Source organism: Furipterus horrens, unplaced genomic scaffold (genome assembly GCF_987537825.1).
Source record: "Furipterus horrens unplaced genomic scaffold, mFurHor1.1.pri manual_scaffold_16, whole genome shotgun sequence".
Taxonomy (NCBI): Eukaryota; Metazoa; Chordata; class Mammalia; order Chiroptera; family Furipteridae; genus Furipterus; species Furipterus horrens.
In genome coordinates this window covers 3918872-3936229 of record NW_028327186.1, presented here as the reverse complement: position 1 = coordinate 3936229, position 17358 = coordinate 3918872, and the positions used below count along the sequence as shown (strand labels likewise).

General features: G+C 41.0%; 1 protein-coding gene across 1 annotated transcript in view; it reads right to left on the bottom strand.

Annotated features, from left to right (window-relative positions):
• The window catches only part of CERS3 (ceramide synthase 3), a 53541-nt gene extending 42755 nt beyond the window's left edge, over positions 1–10786 (bottom strand). Inside the window, exons 1-2 of the mRNA XM_090263587.1 lie at positions 10613–10786; positions 2414–2528 (exon numbers count right to left, since the gene is read on the bottom strand). Coding sequence (XP_090119713.1) covers positions 2414–2528; positions 10613–10785 — 288 coding nt within the window. The 5' untranslated portion in view covers position 10786. The remainder of the gene's footprint in view (positions 1–2413; positions 2529–10612) is intronic.
• Between the last annotated feature and the right edge of the window lie 6572 nt (positions 10787–17358).

Here is a 17358-nt window from a genome sequence, read left to right as displayed (position 1 = left end):
GTGGACACACAGCTGCTCATACACAGGCCCACAAGAATTGTGCAAAACCATAGCTCAAAACTCTCGTGGAAAGTTGATGTGTGTAGTATTTGGGGGCCTCATCAATACCATGTTATACCCTTCTGTGCTAACCAGCCCAGAATCGATACTGTATATACAGAAATGTTTTTGTTTTTATCGGTGCCATCCGCAACAGCTGAAGGGGTATCCTCTGATCCACATGCTCTGTTGTTTCAGTGAAGTCATGTGTTATCCACATGTCTTACCGCTGCAATGTTCTGCCATTACAGCTTTGGAATACTTTGTTTGAGGTAATACCCATATCTTGAAACAGCACAAAACTTTTATTAGTTTCCCCGACAACTTCTCTTACCTCAGCCAAATTTATGGCTTTCTGTATGACAAAATACAGACAAACTGCTGTTTGTATGACATTGGCCAAGTTAATATGGGAGATATTATGAGATTATTTTGTTTCCACATCTGAAATTACTATTAAGTCATGTACTTTGCCTTCCTCTATTATATTTTTTTCCCAAGTTCTAGTACTTTTATTAATCTATGGGCATTTTTCGACAGCTTGTTATCGTGATCTGTTAGGCAAATGCTGTCTCAATTTTATAAAGTATAAGAAATATATGTTAGAAATCTTAATTCTTTTCCTTCATCTTCTCGGTTTGGGGTTGGTGTACAACGTTTCTGCTCTTGCCTGATACAAACGTGCATACTGGGCATGTTGAGTTAGAACAATTACTACAGTTGTTCCATGCTTTGAAACAAACCTACAATATTCTACTCCCAGATGAAGAAGCCACTTGGGCACAACAGGGAGAGCATTGGTTAGGGGGCCGGGGGTCAGGTTCCAGCTGTAATTCAGCCCCTCATCCGCTGCATGACTTTGCACAGCTCATCCCTCATATGAGGCCTTAGCTTCCTCACCTCAATCGTGAAGAAACAAGATGACCTAATCCCTAAACCTCTAAATCTCCTTTAGCTTTTCTTAGTTTTTCTTTAATTGGCACATGGCTACTATCTCTCCATAGCAGGAAAACCTGATGAAGGCCAACTTTTCTTCATAATGTTAAATCTCCTAAAAAGTCAACCTGAAGCTCTTGCTATAGCGAGCATGGCAGGTCATTGATAGCACAGCACTGTTTTTCATGTTTTATCCAAGGTATTAGCAAAGTTAGTTACTTCCAAACAGAAACAGAGAAGGATAATAAGGACCTCATGAAAGAGTCCTCATTTTCCATAACCGTAGCTCAATAATTTCCCTTTTGGAAGATGTAAAAAATGATGCTTAGGCATTGTTTTCACTCGTGGTAACAGCAGTGTTTAGATGAACAACCGCACTCTTTCGGAGCACGTCGAAATAAAGAGGAACAGGTGGAGAGAGCTTGTCAGACTGGCCTCATTTTAAAGAAAGAAAGAAGTCAAATACAGAAGCCAAGGGCAGAACAAGTTTGATAGGATGCTGGCCGGCCACGGGCAGCCCCGGACCCTCTGCCCCATGCAATATGGTGTGGCCTCAACAGGCCCAATGATAGACATCATAGGTGCAGCTGAACTCAGCAAATGAAGTTCAGGCCCTTAAAACTCCATCGGTCCTAAAACGGTGTGAGCGTATAATTTTGAATTTTAAAATTATTAGTGATAACTCTCTGCATTCATCACAGAAGGTGTGCTGCTTTTGGAGAAGGTTTTTATTTCATCTCTCACTTTAATTGTGAAGGTATAAAGGAACTAGACCTGCCTGGACACTATTTAAAAAAAAAAATTATAGGAAAAGCTTTCTCTATGGTACGTTACCATGCAGTACACCACCACATTTCACGAAGGACATCCCTCATTGTGAATAGAATAATGACCGCTCAAAATTCTCTCTCTAGGAAGCAGGCAAGGGCAGAGCATATTTCTGAGTGTGTTAAGGCCTTGGATGAAATGAAGTGTCCATTGCATGAAAGTCACCACAGTAGACACTTTCCTAATGTGTGTAATGCATATTGATGGTGCCACAATCATCAAAAGTGTCACCTATGGGCTGCTCTGCTTTAATAGTGATCTTTCTTATTTTTAATCAGTACACAGTGTATATGAGTACATCCTACTATTAAAAACTGAATTTTGATCTTCATACTCAAGTTATGGCATTAATTGTTAGTGTTCAACACTAGAGTTGTACACAATAGTTCAACTATTAACATTGGTTATTTTATATTATAATATTTATTTGTGATTTCATATTATGCTTGGAATGCTATAAAACCTATCAATAGAGAAAATACATCCAAATGAATCAAATCATTTGCCAGTTAACTTGAATAGATTTCTTTCACAGATGAGGTAAGCCACAGATGACTGAAACATTAAGAAAGGAGATTTTCAAATCCAAAACCAAAGAATTTGTACTTACTTGAGATGGTTGCCTTGTGGAATATTTGAAAAAATTCTCTAAGACCGTGTTCGGTATAGTCTTTCGAGCTTCCTCTTTAATGCCAAATGCTTTTGCTAGAGGTGTGGCAATAGACCTACAAAAATATGAAAGAATGTAAGTTCAAAGTCTGATAATGAATCTACGATGACACCAGAAAACTCAGTTGTAACTTTAGATTCCGAATGAAAGCTCAGTCATTGGTTCATGTTGTCATTGGACTACCTACAGCCAGCATCTATCTGCCTTGCCAAAGTTCAAGGAGAACAAGTTTTGAGACCTTCTATACAAACAATAACTTAAAAAATAAAATAACTGCGCAGTTCCAAAGTCCATTCTATGTTAATCCAAATACATTTATGCACAAGATCCAGGAATTGGGATAAGCCATTTCACTTAGAGCTTCCTTTTTATGATTCCTAGATTTAAATAAATAAAAGTTCTGATATTGAAAGTCTTGTTTGCTGATGTTATCGTATGGAAATTATTATGTTCCTTTTTGAAGTTCTAACTTATGACAAATGTCATACTGTTGGGTAAATATCTAGGAATGGGATCCATGGGCGGTATGGTAAGTATACTTAACCTTATGAGGAACCGGCACATTGTTTTCCAAAGTGATTTGCCGTTTGGCATTCCAACCAATAATGTGCCCGCGTTCCAGTTACTCCATATCCCTGCCAACACTTGGAATTGCCAGTCTTTTTAATTTCAGCAATTCTACTGTGTGTATAGTGGTTTTCATGGATTTCTTACTGTAATATTTATTATTGCCTAACTTAACTTGTTATAAGTTTAGTTTGCTCTCCTTTTTCCCCCAGTTCCTCTAAAGCAGGAGGTTAAATTACTGATTTCAGATCTTCCTTCTTTTTCAATGACAGGTGTTTATGGCTATCACTTTCCTTCTAAGCACAGCTTTGGCTGCATCTCATAAATTTTTCTGTGGTGCTTTCTTTTTCATACACCTCAGCGCTTTCTAATTTACCTTGTGGTTTCTCCTCTGACCCATTAAGTATTTAGAAGTATGTTGTTTAATTTCCACATATTTGCTAATTTCCCAATGTCCTTGTTATTGTTTTTCATTTCATTTCATTGTGGTCAGAAAACATATTTTACCTAATTTCAATCCTTTTCCATGTGTAGAGGCTTGTTTTATAGCTTGATAGGTGGTCCTGGAGAACATTCTTTGGGCTCATGAGAAGAATGAGAATTCTGCTGTTACTGGGTGGTTTGTTCTATATATGTCTATTAGATTGATTTGATTTATAGCATTGATTGAGTCTTCTCTCTCCCTGCTAGTCTTCTGCATAGAAAGTGTTGGCAACTCTGCCTTAGCCTTTACTTTCAGTTTGCACAAAGCCTCAACATCATCCAGAGGTAAGAGCTTAGCTTTCCCAGGTTTTTCATGGGCATGTGGATAGCCTCAGCACGCCCAGAGCTCTACACATTCCAACAGCCTCTGATTTCCAAGAATATGGCAGAACTTTTCAGAGCCCCCTGTGGACGTCCTGTTTTCCAGCTAAGCCTTCCCAAAGTGAATCAATTGCCTCTAATTGTTGTAGACCAGCACCCCCAGGAAAAAGGCTTTCCTTGCTGGGAAGTTATGAGTAAGGTCTCATCAAGACAGCCTTGTGAGGAGGTGAACCATGTCCTCCAGAGAACTACCAGACAGGTTAGAGAGTGACAGCTCTCTGGCAATGATGCTTTGAAGGAGTTCAGCTCCACTCCGCTCCCTTCGATGGCTGCCACGCTGCTGGCTTCTGCTGAGACAGGGGGCTGCTGGTGTTCTCAGACTCCCAGAGGTGCGAAGGGCAGGACAGGGACAGGGCAAGTAAAAATGCTGCTGAGCTTGCCGGTGTTTTCCAGGAATCAGCTGTTTTTCTTAAATAACACTCCCTGGGTTACTGTAAGCCTTTGGTTAATTCTGAATTCAGAAAAGCTGATTTTCACAAGATTTGTTAGTTTTCTGATTGATTCGATGGAGAGAATTTTCAGAGGTCCTTTGCTCTGACATTTTTGTTAACCTCCAATGGGTAGTGGTTTTAATTTGCATTCTGCTAATTACTAATTATGTTAAACATCTTTCATACATTTACTTGCCATTTATATATCTTTTTGGGCAAACTATCTGTTCAAATATTTCGCCCATTTTAAAAATAATTATTTCTTTATTATTTAGTTACTTGACTTCTTTATAGATTCTGAAATACTCAGCAGATATATATTTTTCATATATTTTCTCCCAGTCCGTGGTTTGCCTTTTCATTTTATTTATATCTTTTAAAAATAAATATTAAGGCACTTCTTGAGTGATTTATTTAAAGAAAATTAACCCAGTTGTACTACCATCACCATGAATCCGCTTTAGAATATTTTCATGATCCTAATATGATCCCTCATGCATATTTACTGTTAATCCTGTTTTCTCACACCACTGCCCCAAGTAGTCACTAAGCTATCTTCTGTCCTTATAGCTATGACTTTTCTGGATATTAAATACATATCATACATTATATAGTTGCTTAGATGTGGCTTCCTTCACCAGGTCTGGTGGTTTTTAGCTTCATCCATGTATTTAGATGTACTAATATTTAGAACTCATTCCTTTTCCTTGCTCACTAATAATCCATTGTATGGATATACATGCATTACAATATCTTTTGAAGAGTAAACATTTTAGCTACTTACCAAAAGAAATAAAAGCACATGTTCACACAAATGCTAATATGCACATGTCCATAGCAGCTCTATTTGTAACAGCCAAAAGTTGTAAACAATCCAAATTTCCATCAATTAATTAGAGGATAAATTAATTGTGGTATACCAACACAATGAAAGACTATTCAGCAATGACAAAGAATCACTGCACATAACTATGTGAAAAAAAATCTCAAAGATGTATGCTAAGCAAAATGAAGTCAGACACAAAAGATTACAATTTATACGATTCCATTTATAGGAAATCCAGAAAAAGCAAAATTATACAGACAGAAGTATGTCAGTGATTGGCAGGAGGTAGTATTTAGGGAGAAAGGCTAACTGAATGGGGTAGTGGGGAGTTTTCAGCAGATGAAAAACTCTTATATCATAATTGTGGCAATGGTAACATGACTGCATACACTTATCAAAATGCAACAAATTTTGGATGAACTTTATTGAATATAAATCATATCTCAATAGAACTGAATTTTAAAGATAATAATAGGTCCCCATTCTTCCTTCAATTCTAACAAAGGCTCTATCTTCTGCCAGGTCAATCTATTCTTGTACTTATTTAGGAGTTTCTGTGTTTGATTAAATGCTGGAAATTTTAGTTATGTACGATTATTTAGCTCTTCAATTCATTTTTTATAACCATAGGAGTTGAATAAAAATTTCCCAAGATAATCTGATAAAATGTATAAACCAATCCAACTTCCAGATGGACTAAGTGCTCCTGGAAATGGCCCATACATTTCAGAGACATATAAAAACAAACTAATTATGCACCAGATGTACACAGAGCAATGTGGATAGATCATAAAACATAGTGCCATACTTAAAAAAAGAAGAAACAGAATAAATTCTTATTACCATACCATATGTCAACTAACAATACACACAATTTATGTTTATGCACATGCTTTACTGGGTCATACAAACAAAAAGCCATAAAATACATTAGAATCCAGCAGGGTGGGGAATGGGACTAGGAAATGGGGATAAAAGGTAATTAGTGAAAAAGTTAATTCAAATCAATCAATCAGGTCTTACACAGACCAAAGACAGCATGCTATGATCTGAGGAATATGATGAATTATTTCCCTCTTTGCATGAAAGGTCCAAATAAAACAAAAACTAAGATGTTCTTAAAACTAACAAAATCTCAAAAAACATCTCTGACAGGGTTTTGGATAAATAATGGAATGGATTCATTTATCCAACCTACTAGTTGAAAATTTTTATTGGAGAACACACTCCTTGTTTTTCCTAGTAGAATAACACAAATACAAAATGGTTCAATATGGTCGTGTTCTCAATCATCATCACTCAATGCTATCTCCTCAAATGCTAGAAAGGAAGAAGTTAGGAAAAATGGAAAAGCAAAGCAGAACTGAGCCAAGAAGACTTATGCGGTAAGGGCATACAGCCAATCTCAAAGCCAAACGAAGCATCTAGCATTCCCCTCTGAAGAGTCAGCAGGGAGTGAGCATGTGGATAAGTACACACAGCAGACAGACAGACATCCATGGCACAAGTGTTGATATGAAGAACAAATCTATATTAATTTAAACACGAAATAGGAATATGGTCTTGCTTTTTAATGTGTCCAGGCTTCAAGCGCAGCAATCACATTTTTCCATAGAACAGAGGAAATGAATAAATGCAGTTTTCTACTTCAGCATTATCCTTCCTTTTCAAATAAACCTAGAAAATTAATCGCTTCATCTAATGTAAGTGTAAATAAATATGAATAGGTACTTAATTAAAAATCTATTTTGTAAAAGGAGAGAATAAAGGAACACAATAAAATATTTGATGAACTGAATTGCAAACAGAAGGAAAATGACAGGTCTAAGCTCTAGAAGGACTTAGAGATGAACTTTCTTTGTACTTTCATTTTATTGATATGAAATAGAAAAAAGTCCAAGAGGAAGGAAAAAGAATGTGAACTTCTGCTCCCATGAAAATGGTTCAGAGTGAGGTTAAGCACCAGGAAAGGATCTCTTAGGTTTGCCACTGTTGCAGAACTGAGCCTTCCAATGGCCCCACCCAGACCCCCTAAGAGCCCCCTCTTTATCTGGCACCACGTCAGTTACCGATGAGCCAAAGCCTCCCAATCCCAGAAGCTCCCCCCGCTTTTAGTATTATTTTATTGAATAAAAGGAAAGCAGGCCTAGGCAGATATTAAACACATGAAGTTTAAATAATTCTCCTAAAGAGAAACAACAGCCTACTGGCACAGGATTGCTTCCTTGCTCCTAAGGATTCAAAGGCTCTTTGACCAGAGTTCAGTCCGAGGGTTTCACGTGAGAAAACAAAGTATCTGCAGCAATACGATCTTCAAATTCACTTAAGTCTAGTGTGCATATGGAGAGTGTTTCAGCTGAGGCCAGCAACAATCTTTCTGAACTCCCGTAGACTGCTACATGTACCTTCTTTAAAGAATGACAGGCACCCTATCCTACCAGGCCCTGCGTTGCTGAGAAGTGGTAGAGGCGGGAAATCTATTCACTGAGTAACTGGGTAAAACAAAAAGATGACCTTCTCGTTTTACCAGCTCCACCCCTGCCCTGGACTCTTCTGGGGACCTAATTTACTGTGAGATAATGTGTTTACTCCACAAATGTTTAAACTTGACTCGCCTAGATCCCTTTTAAATCACACTTCAGACACATAAAAGAATGCATAAAAGAGTCTGGATACACTAGTTAGAAGCTGCTAGTCTAGACCCAGAAAGAAAATCAAATATAAGCCACAGACTAAAATCTGTAAGGGAAGGAGACCCTAAAACACAAAGCAGATGTCAGTCACTCTCAGACGGTCTGCTTGTCTGCCCTTTATCAGCCCGCTCTCTCCGCTCTTGCTCTCCACATCCTAGGAAAAGGAAGGGGCGCTGCTTCCTGATCTTAAGTGGCTCCTGGCTAGAGCTCACGGACAAAAAGGAGCAGCCAAATCACACATCCCGGTCACAGTTCCTAGGGCAAAAGGCGGCAGCTTCCTTGTGATAAACACATCCTAGGGTAATCTGAAACATGGTGTCACATTTACATGCATTTTTAATATAGTTCAGCCCTGACTGGTGTGGCTCAGTGGGTTGGGCATCGTTCCTTTGATTCCGGTCAGGGCACATGTCTGGGCTGCCGGCCGCGTCCCTGGTTGGGAGTGTGTGAGAGGCAAAGGATCGATGTTTCTCTCTCACACTGATGTTTCTCTCCCTCTTTTTGTCCCTCCCTTCCCCTCTCTCTAAAATATAAAAATAAACTCTTTTTAAGAAAAGGATAGTTCAGAAAATTCCACTTTTGCCAGCAACTCTTTAGGCCATGTCTTCTGTATCCGCAAGAGATATTAATTTACTCCCTTCTGCTATAGGGAGTATTTCACTGTGGAAGTCGAGGAAGTACCAGTATAGGAAAATAAAAAGTCAACGCTCCTGAACCGGGTGTCATAACCTGTGGGTACAAGTTCCAGGTCTACTCCTTACGTACTTCTTGTCTGACCTTGGCTGGGTCGCTTACCTCTCATTTTCTCCACTGAGATTACATCACTTGTGATTTTATATACCTCTTAAACTATAAGTTTCTATTCAAACATAGGGTGTCAGTAATACTTTGTCTATTAAGTGGTTTACACTAATACAAATGATATGGGAGCCCTGGAAAAACAAAAACTTATACTTTAAAAAGCATGATTTCTCTTCCATGTTAACTTCTCCTTACTTCTGTTGTTTTAAAGGAGATATGAGCCCTGGCTGGTGTGGCTCAGTGGATTGAGCACCAGCCTGCGAACCAAAGGGTTGTCGGTTCGATTCCCAGTCAGGGCACAGGCCTGGGTTGCGGGCCAGGTCCCCAGTTGGAGGCGCGCAAGAAGCAATCACTTATTGATGTTTTTCTCCCTTTCATTTTCTGTACCCTTCCCCTCTCTCTTAAAATAAATAAAATCTTAAAAAAGAAAGAGAGATATTAGACGAGTGGAAGAGCACATGGTGTTTGCTCTGTAGTATCACAGAATGGAAAAGCTAAGGGTGAGTATTGGGAGCTAAAATTATAAAGACATACAGGAAAGATGATGCAGGCTTTACTTAGTCACTTGGGAAGCATCAAGAATGGTCCTAGGAATTAAAAGAGAATTGGATTCCTTCCTAATTGTTGTTGGTGAGGCCAAGACCAAGACTAACAAGTTGGTCCTCCACAGCTGTGCTGCTTTGGCAACCGAAACAATTCTCTAGTTCATTGCCCTCATCGAAACATAAAAAATGGAGCTGTCCACCAAAAAATGTAGGAAATCTGCAATGCAAATAAGTAGGGGACCTGGATGCCAAATTCCAAGATCGCCAGGCATGCTGTAAGAAAAGCAAGCATTTTGGGATGGGAAAGAATAATGTGCTAATTTGGTAGTGCAGTGGCAAAGTTATACTTTATTTATTTATGCATTCTGTGACAAATCCAAATATGTGAGTAAAAAGTAGATTCGCTGTCAAAAGGGAAGAACACTTTCGAATGTTCTCCGCTAGGGTTTAGTGGTACCCAGGGGCTTTCTCTTCCTCTTCCCAATAGCAATAGTGCATTTTTTGGCCCAAGTGAAGTTGTTATTTGTACAGAAACCTTTTTGGAGAGTCCATGAAACAGAGTTGGTCAAACTAACTCTCGAGATAAGGACCCTGCAAATGGTTATAAACATATGATCTGCATTACAGTTAGTCTTGGACAAAATGATCTTTATCAGATTTTGTCTTAAGTTTTTCCAGCTCTTGACATTCAAATATTCTTTTTGCTCCAAAAAAATTATGTGCTAATAACAGTTTTTTGAAATAGAGACAACTACAGAGATTATAGATGAACATTTATCTCCTGTTTTCATAACACTAGTACAGTTTTAATAAAAAGGTTGACAGTAATATCTATTTAAATTAAATTAAGGAAAAGAAGTTTACTTTTTCTGAGAAAGCAAATTTATATATTTTTTTATTTGATTTCCTTATACTTTGGAATGAAGGGCTGCTATTAAAACTTTCAATAAACCTTTAGAATAAACTATGCGATAAAGCAATACTAAATTTGGTCTTTAGTGGGCCATTTTTGCTATTTTGTAGGCATTCTAAAATGATAATGCATCCCCTAGCCATAGCCTCTTCTAACACTGCCTTCCCGAGATGCATGTCCTTTGTCAGATAGCACGGCACGTGGAAGATGAACTGTGTCCCCACACCATCAATGACACTAATAAGCTCTGTGATACTTAAACCTCTCAATCTCAATTTTCTTCACTGTAAAACTAAAGCGCTTGCTTCTAATTTTTATTTGTTCAGCTTCTAGATAACATTTGGTGTGCATTTGATTTCATGAACTCCCCTAAGAATCTGTAGCCCATCAGTGGCAACCTCTGAACAATGATTCTTTAAGAATTTTACCAAGGTTCTATTATTTTAGAGTTGTGACAAAGAAGACGAAAGGGAAGGAGAGACATACAAGCAATACTTACTTTTCAAAGAAATGTCTGATAATCAGCAAGCCAAAAGCACATGGAATTGTCATATACAAATGAGAGGGTTTTGCAAAGATAAGTCCATCATGATCTTCAAGATCTGACCACTTTATTGATGTTGGGAGCCAGAATCTTTCCAACCAGAACCAGTCTTTAAACGCCTGAAACATTCTAGAGAGACAGAAAAAGAATACATTAGACTTGTAAAGCAAATCACATTGAGATAACGTTGAGCACCTTTACTCAATGTGCCTAAACCAGAGAATTCTGGAAAAAGAAACAGGTTCAGAACAGAATACTACTATTTAATGGGTTTATGTATAAATCTTTACTAGAATCCTAAGAACTTCTCTTGAAGATAAAGAACAGGCACATTTTACTTCATATTACAATAAGTTTCAATTGGTCCACAGCAACAAATATTTATTAGATTCTGTTATTTGTCAAGCACCGTGAAAGCCCTGAGGATCCCAACATTAAAAAGCCATCATTCCCGCCTTGAAGACCTTAGAGTCTTGTGGGCAAGGCAGACCAGAACAGGTGATAGAAAAGGAACATACAGGGTGCTGTGAAAACAAGATTGTGGGCACAAAGCCCAGCCAGGAAGTGTCAGGAGAACAGATGACCCTTGAGATGTCTTGAACAATCAGTAGAAGTAAACCAGGGAATGGCAAAAAATGGGGAGGAGGGAATATAAGTTTTAAGGCTAGGACCCAGAAATATAGAAGAACATAGAATTAGATGTTTTAACCTCATTGTATAGGCTGTGAACATTTTAATCTTGACATTTGACCATAAGGATGTTTGGATTTCATCTTTTAGAAGTTCATCAGAGGAAGGAGTTAAAATATCCTTTGATTCAAAACACGGTGGTCAAAATACAGTATTCCCTAACTTATCGCAGGTATTACATTTTAGAGCCCCCCCCCACAACAGGTGAAAATCCGTGAGGTAGGAACCTTACATTTATTTTAGTATTTATATATATATTAAGGCTTTATAAACTCTTCTCACACACTTATAAACCATTCCCAGTCCCTTATTAACCTTTCCCACACCTTTATAAACACTACTTATGTTCTTACACACATTCTACACTCTTAAACCTACATCACTTTAACAACATACGATAGAGTACTGCAAAATCCTGTGATATAGCGAAAAATCCACGATAAATAATTAAATATAATATTTTTAAAAATCCCGTGATACAGTGAGGCCGCGATAAGTGAACCGCAATATACAGAGGGACTATGTAACTCTATCAAAATCTCTTGATTTATAAATATGGCGATGCTCCTGGAACACACCCGCGGTTTGGTACACTACAGCCTAAGGATCCGAGGTGTGGGATGGTGGGTTAGACAGAGTGCCCCAAGTCTCTGTTTGTCATCCTGGCATAGCTACTAATAGCATCTCCTTCCTTTGAGAAGCGTTCCAGTGTGGACAATAAATCACATGGTCACTCTCATCAAGAGGCTGGTACGACAGGTAGGCCTGGTCATAGAGGGTCTGTACTCCGTGCTAAGGAGCTTGGGCTTTAGCTACCGGAACCTAATGCCGAACATCATGCAGAAGAGTCAAAGGGTCGGATATTTTAGAAAAGGTCACATTGGCAGCCAGATCCTCTGTGAGCCCATATGGTACGGTATCATTGCACCAAGTAGAGGGTGGTGCCCTCTGTGGGCAGATTTGTACCCAGCAGAATGAGGGCTGGGCTCCCACCCCACATGGCCTATGGACGGGCACAGGCGTGCCAGCTCTGCTGACCGTGTTACGAGACACATGTCAGGAGATGGAAAGCCTGGATGGCGATCGCAGACTTCAGGCACAGGCGCAGTTGGAAACGGGAAGGCTTGCGCCAGGGCAGAGGCGTCAGGGAACTGAGGAAGAATGTGATTCATGGGATCACATGTGAGCCCCGAGCTGGGTAAGAAGAAAGGGCGGCCTGGAGAGAAGTGACATTGAGGGGAAAGGTGGAAAACTCAAGGGACTGGAGATAAAGGACAGCGGGCCGGCCGTGGGACTGAGAACCTGAGAGGACAGGAAGGCTGTCAGACAGAGGCTCAGAGCAGAGACTGATGTTTGATTTTGACTTTAGATGAGGGAGAATTCCAGAGTGTGGACCCACAAGTCCTTCAGAAAAATCCACAGCAAAGCCCGTCAGCGAACCACGGTGAGATCACTGCCGACTTAGTGCCATCTCTCACCCGCTGGGCAGAGGCGGCTCGTCCTAAGCAGCATGGTTGCAGTCACAGCCACGGCTCCGAGGTGTGGAGGAGAAAGGACGCATCTTTTTTCACCTAGTAATCTTTTTACTGTCATTCTCTCCTGGGGGAGGGTAAATCCCATTGACACAGTCGCAAAGTTGTGTAAGTACAGTGCAGTACTGATCATCAGTGGAACCTGCGAGCCAGAGGATTCCAGGTTTGATTCCCAGCCAGGGCACAGGCCTGGGTTACCGGCCAGGTCCCCGGTTCAGGGCGTGCAAGAGGCAACCACACATTGATGTTTCTCTCCCTCTCTTTCTCCCTCCCCCTCTCAATGAAAATAAATAAAATCGCTGAAAAAAAAAAAGAAAGAAAGATGTATTGAATACATCCTGTCTGTCAGGCTTTGGGACGTTTGATCCCAGGCTCAGGGAGCTCACAACTGAGTCAGCGCTGGCGTGGACCTGCACCTGGGAGGAGGCAGTGAGGCTGATGAAATGGGGCTGGGAAGGAGGAATGAACACACCTTGGTCAGGGAACTGAGGATTCAAGCTTGGTTGCCTGGGCCACCTAGCATAAGTGACCAAAAGAGGAAATTCAGAGAGGAGAGTTGCTTTCAGAACAGCAGGAGGCACGAGTCAAACTTCACCTAAAATTCACACTTCCTGCAGATCTTAGAAACCAGCCCAGGCCGCGGGAATCTCTCCATACCAGGCCTCGTCCCTCATGCATCGGAACAAGATACTCCTGCAAGGGCAAAGTAGTTTTTCCTAGAAGTTTGCCTCAGCAGGTTCATTACTTTACTGGCTCCAAGTTTAACAGACTAGGACTCAGGGAACAAAAAACAATGGCAGTGGGTTAGATTTTCTTTTGATATTGTTATAATAATTGTCATACAAAATAGTTTGCTTGCTTCTAACATATGACTCCAGGAAGTGTAGATTGCTCTGTCCAGTGTGAGATATACATATTTATAATTTATATTTATTATAATATTTATAGTTTAGTGAATACTAAATAGTTAAGGATTCTAATTAAATAGCTCACAATGGCTATGCAGGAGTTGGCCGCTCTAAACAATGCCCTGTGCACCATATGCAAGCAATGAATCAAGATGTGTTGAGAGCCATAGTAACTTTAATACTCAATAGCCAAAAACTTGTAAAGGGAAATAGGGATAGAAAGAATTCAGAAGTTGAGGGTGGACCCCTGGAAAATGCGGTTCAAACTGAGAAAAAAAAGTAAATCTACATTATTCATTCTTTCTTCACATGCTGCCACCAAACATCAATGGTTGCTGCTTCAAAGGAGTGAACGATCCGTTCTTCACAGCATACCCAAAAATCAATGCAAAATGAAACACAGGCCTAAAAAGGAGGGCTAAAATTATGAACCTCTCAGAAGACTATAAAGGAGGAGATCTTCATGACCTTGGGCTCGGCAGAGGCTTCTTACATAGGATACCAAAAGCAAAATGACAAAATACAAACAGATAAGCGGTACTTCATCAAAATGAAAACTTCCTGCGTTGCCAGCCTCCCCCGTCCTCAGGCCACAGGCCGGTGCTGGCACCAATGGCACCCTTTAGAGTCCCCTTGCCCGGACCCCAGCACACCGCACGTGCCATTTGGAGGTGGCCCCGCACCCGGCCTCACAGTAGCAGCGAAATCACCGCTGCTGAGTGGAGTTGGTGCGATGCCTTTCCCGCTGTGCAAGCCAAGGTGGACCGCTCTCCTTGGCTGGCGGCCGGCCTGGGATGGCCTCGGCTTGGCCTACTGGATGCTTTTCTCGGGACTCTGAGCCTGGAGCAGACAGCAGCCTCCAGCAGCAGCAGATGGCACCCGGCCTGGGCTGCAGCTGCTGCTGAAAAGACAGTTGTCTCTCGGCTTCTTGGCCTTCCTGAACTCCTTGGTTTCTACTGCCACCCAAGTCTGGTCCACCACCCTCCCAGTGCTGTGAGTCACTTCTAACGAAGTCCTTCACTTACGACAGCAAGACAGATGTGGATTCGTTTCTGACAACCAAGAGCACTGACTGACAGACCTAGCGTTTTTCCCACCCTCCTTGAATTGAAGTTGAGACCGCCAATTCAGCCGCCCGAACCTTAAATGTAACAGATGTGCCTGGATTAGGATTTCCTTCAACAGGTTAAGTAGAGAAGCAGGAACACCCTGAAATAGCTGAGAAAGGGGCATTTGTCGCTTTCTCCTCCCGTTTAGTCTCTGATCTCATTTTTCTGACAACGGGCACTCATTTGTCCCTTTCCCTTTCTTTCGGCCCCATTTTTGTTCCTACTCTGCCTAAATTTCAAATCTGACAGTGGCCCTCACAGTCACTGCTAACTTAAGGCTTTTTGTTGCTGTTGTTCAGTGTAAAAGAGGTTGCTGGCCTCCCTCAAAAAGATGCTGGGGCCGGACGGGGGCGGGGAATGCAAAAAACAAACAAACAAAAAGACCTGACAGTGAGTTGTGCTGTGTTAATACGTCAATATTACCCAGACGGAAAGAGGGCTAGAAGGGACTGAGATGGAGAGATACCTGCATTTTTAAAACCTCACGAATTACTGCTCCTACAACAAATCCTGAGCACTTTCAACAATGATTCTGTCATTCAGGGGACCTGCCTGTGACTCAATCACTTTGCAGACAGTTTGACTCCCACGTTAAACTTGCAGCCCATCCCTCATCTTTATTTATTTGGCTGAACTCTAGGCCTTTCTGGCAACTGGAAAACTGTCAACTCACTTAACAACTCCTCGGTCTCTCCACCGGTATTCTCTTGGAAGTGAGTGCATTTGTTTACTCCTTGGCCATTCCCAGTCCCCTTTTCCCTCATCGGTTACTCAAATTCCCCTTTTCCCATCCCTTGTACATTCTCTGTGTACTGCAATTCCTATTTATATAAAAATACCTGAAGGAACTACAATTTTTATTTATACAAGAGATGTGAAGCTATTTTAAAAATAAGAAATATTAGCAAGAGAAACACTCACATTAATTCCATTTTACGTATGGAAGCGCCAGTAACAGAGGTGGCATCATAACCCAGCTGTGTTTTCCCACCTGCTATTATTGTGAAATTTTTAAACCTTGTTTTCAACTTCAGCTGCCAGTGGTTTGCAGGAAGACAATCTAACTAATGTAAGTTCTTATGACTCATTATTTTCTGACCTCATGGATGCTGAACCCGACACGGTGAAGGAAGCCAGTTGAGCCACTTTTTCAGATGAACTCCGTTAAATCTGGCCTTGGGACTGAAGAACTAAAACCATCTGGGCCACAAGTTTATCGCTATGTGAAGCACCATTTTGGTAAAGTGCCAAAAATGTAGCGCTGGGGCTACTGCTGAGGAAAGAACCCCTAGTCAGGCCGGGGCTCTGGGCGGCTTCTGCTGATGACCCACGGCGCCCGCTGTTAATACCACACCAGCGCAGGAGACAGCCACCTCTGTGGGACACACGGCTCAGGCGGAGGAGTCACAAGAATTTACTCCCTCTCCAGAAGAGAGAACGTCACTCCCACAGAGGACGGGGACGAGAGACAGGACGTGAGGGAGAGAAGTCACCCCGCAGGAAAGGTGCATCCTGAGCAGCAAAGGGAAGGGCGACACTCTGGAGCCAGCGTCCCCAATCCCTAAGCGTCGTTTTTGGTGGGAGGACGTGGGAGCAGGCAAGAGCTGTGGAGACTGGGTGACCAGATGATAGTGGGGCCAGGATCCTCTGGTCAAGTCAGCTCCAGGAAAGGAGGGCCCTTGTCTGGCCTGTTTGCCGTTGAGCTCCCAAAGCCTGCGCAGAGCAGACACTAAATAATTATTTGTTGAATGAATGGATGGGAAGTTTACTGAGGCTGAAAATCAAGGAGAGATGGTAGGGCCAAAAAATGTAATCTAATTTAATTATCTACAAGCAACTTCATTTGTATGAGTTGCAAAACAATTTTTAAAATGTGGTGCAGGGGTCAGGTAAACATGCTTATCTACACTGAGTCTTTTGTGTGTTTTTTTGGAACTAACTCTACGAACTTGGCCAAGAGAAATGGTTATGCCTTTAAGATAAGACACCAAGGAAAACATTAGCAGCCACTTGCTTCCTGTCAACAGGGTAAGGACTGAGCCGACCGTAAATTCTACTTCTATGAGCATTTTAAATTGTGCCATTTCAAATGGACGGGACATGCAAATGACAGCGCGAACTTAACTCTGAAGGATATTTATTACGATTAAATTAGTGCATAACAGGCCTGTGAATGCCTAGGCTTACAACTGCACAAAAACCGAAGAGAAAAAGGAAAAAGAAATGTACTCGGTGTAGAGAGGTAATTAACAGGATAAAAACAACTTTAAGACATGCTCTCATACTAAATTTTCCAATTATATCCATTTAAAGCCTCGAAGAAATTCAGAGCAGACTTAGAAACTGGAAAAAAACAACAACAATTCTAAGTGGTTGTGGCAACAGCATGATGTCACCTCAGAGATGTCGCTGAGGGGCATTAGCATGTCCAAGTGCCCTTCACTCTGCCTTTCAGTTACCGG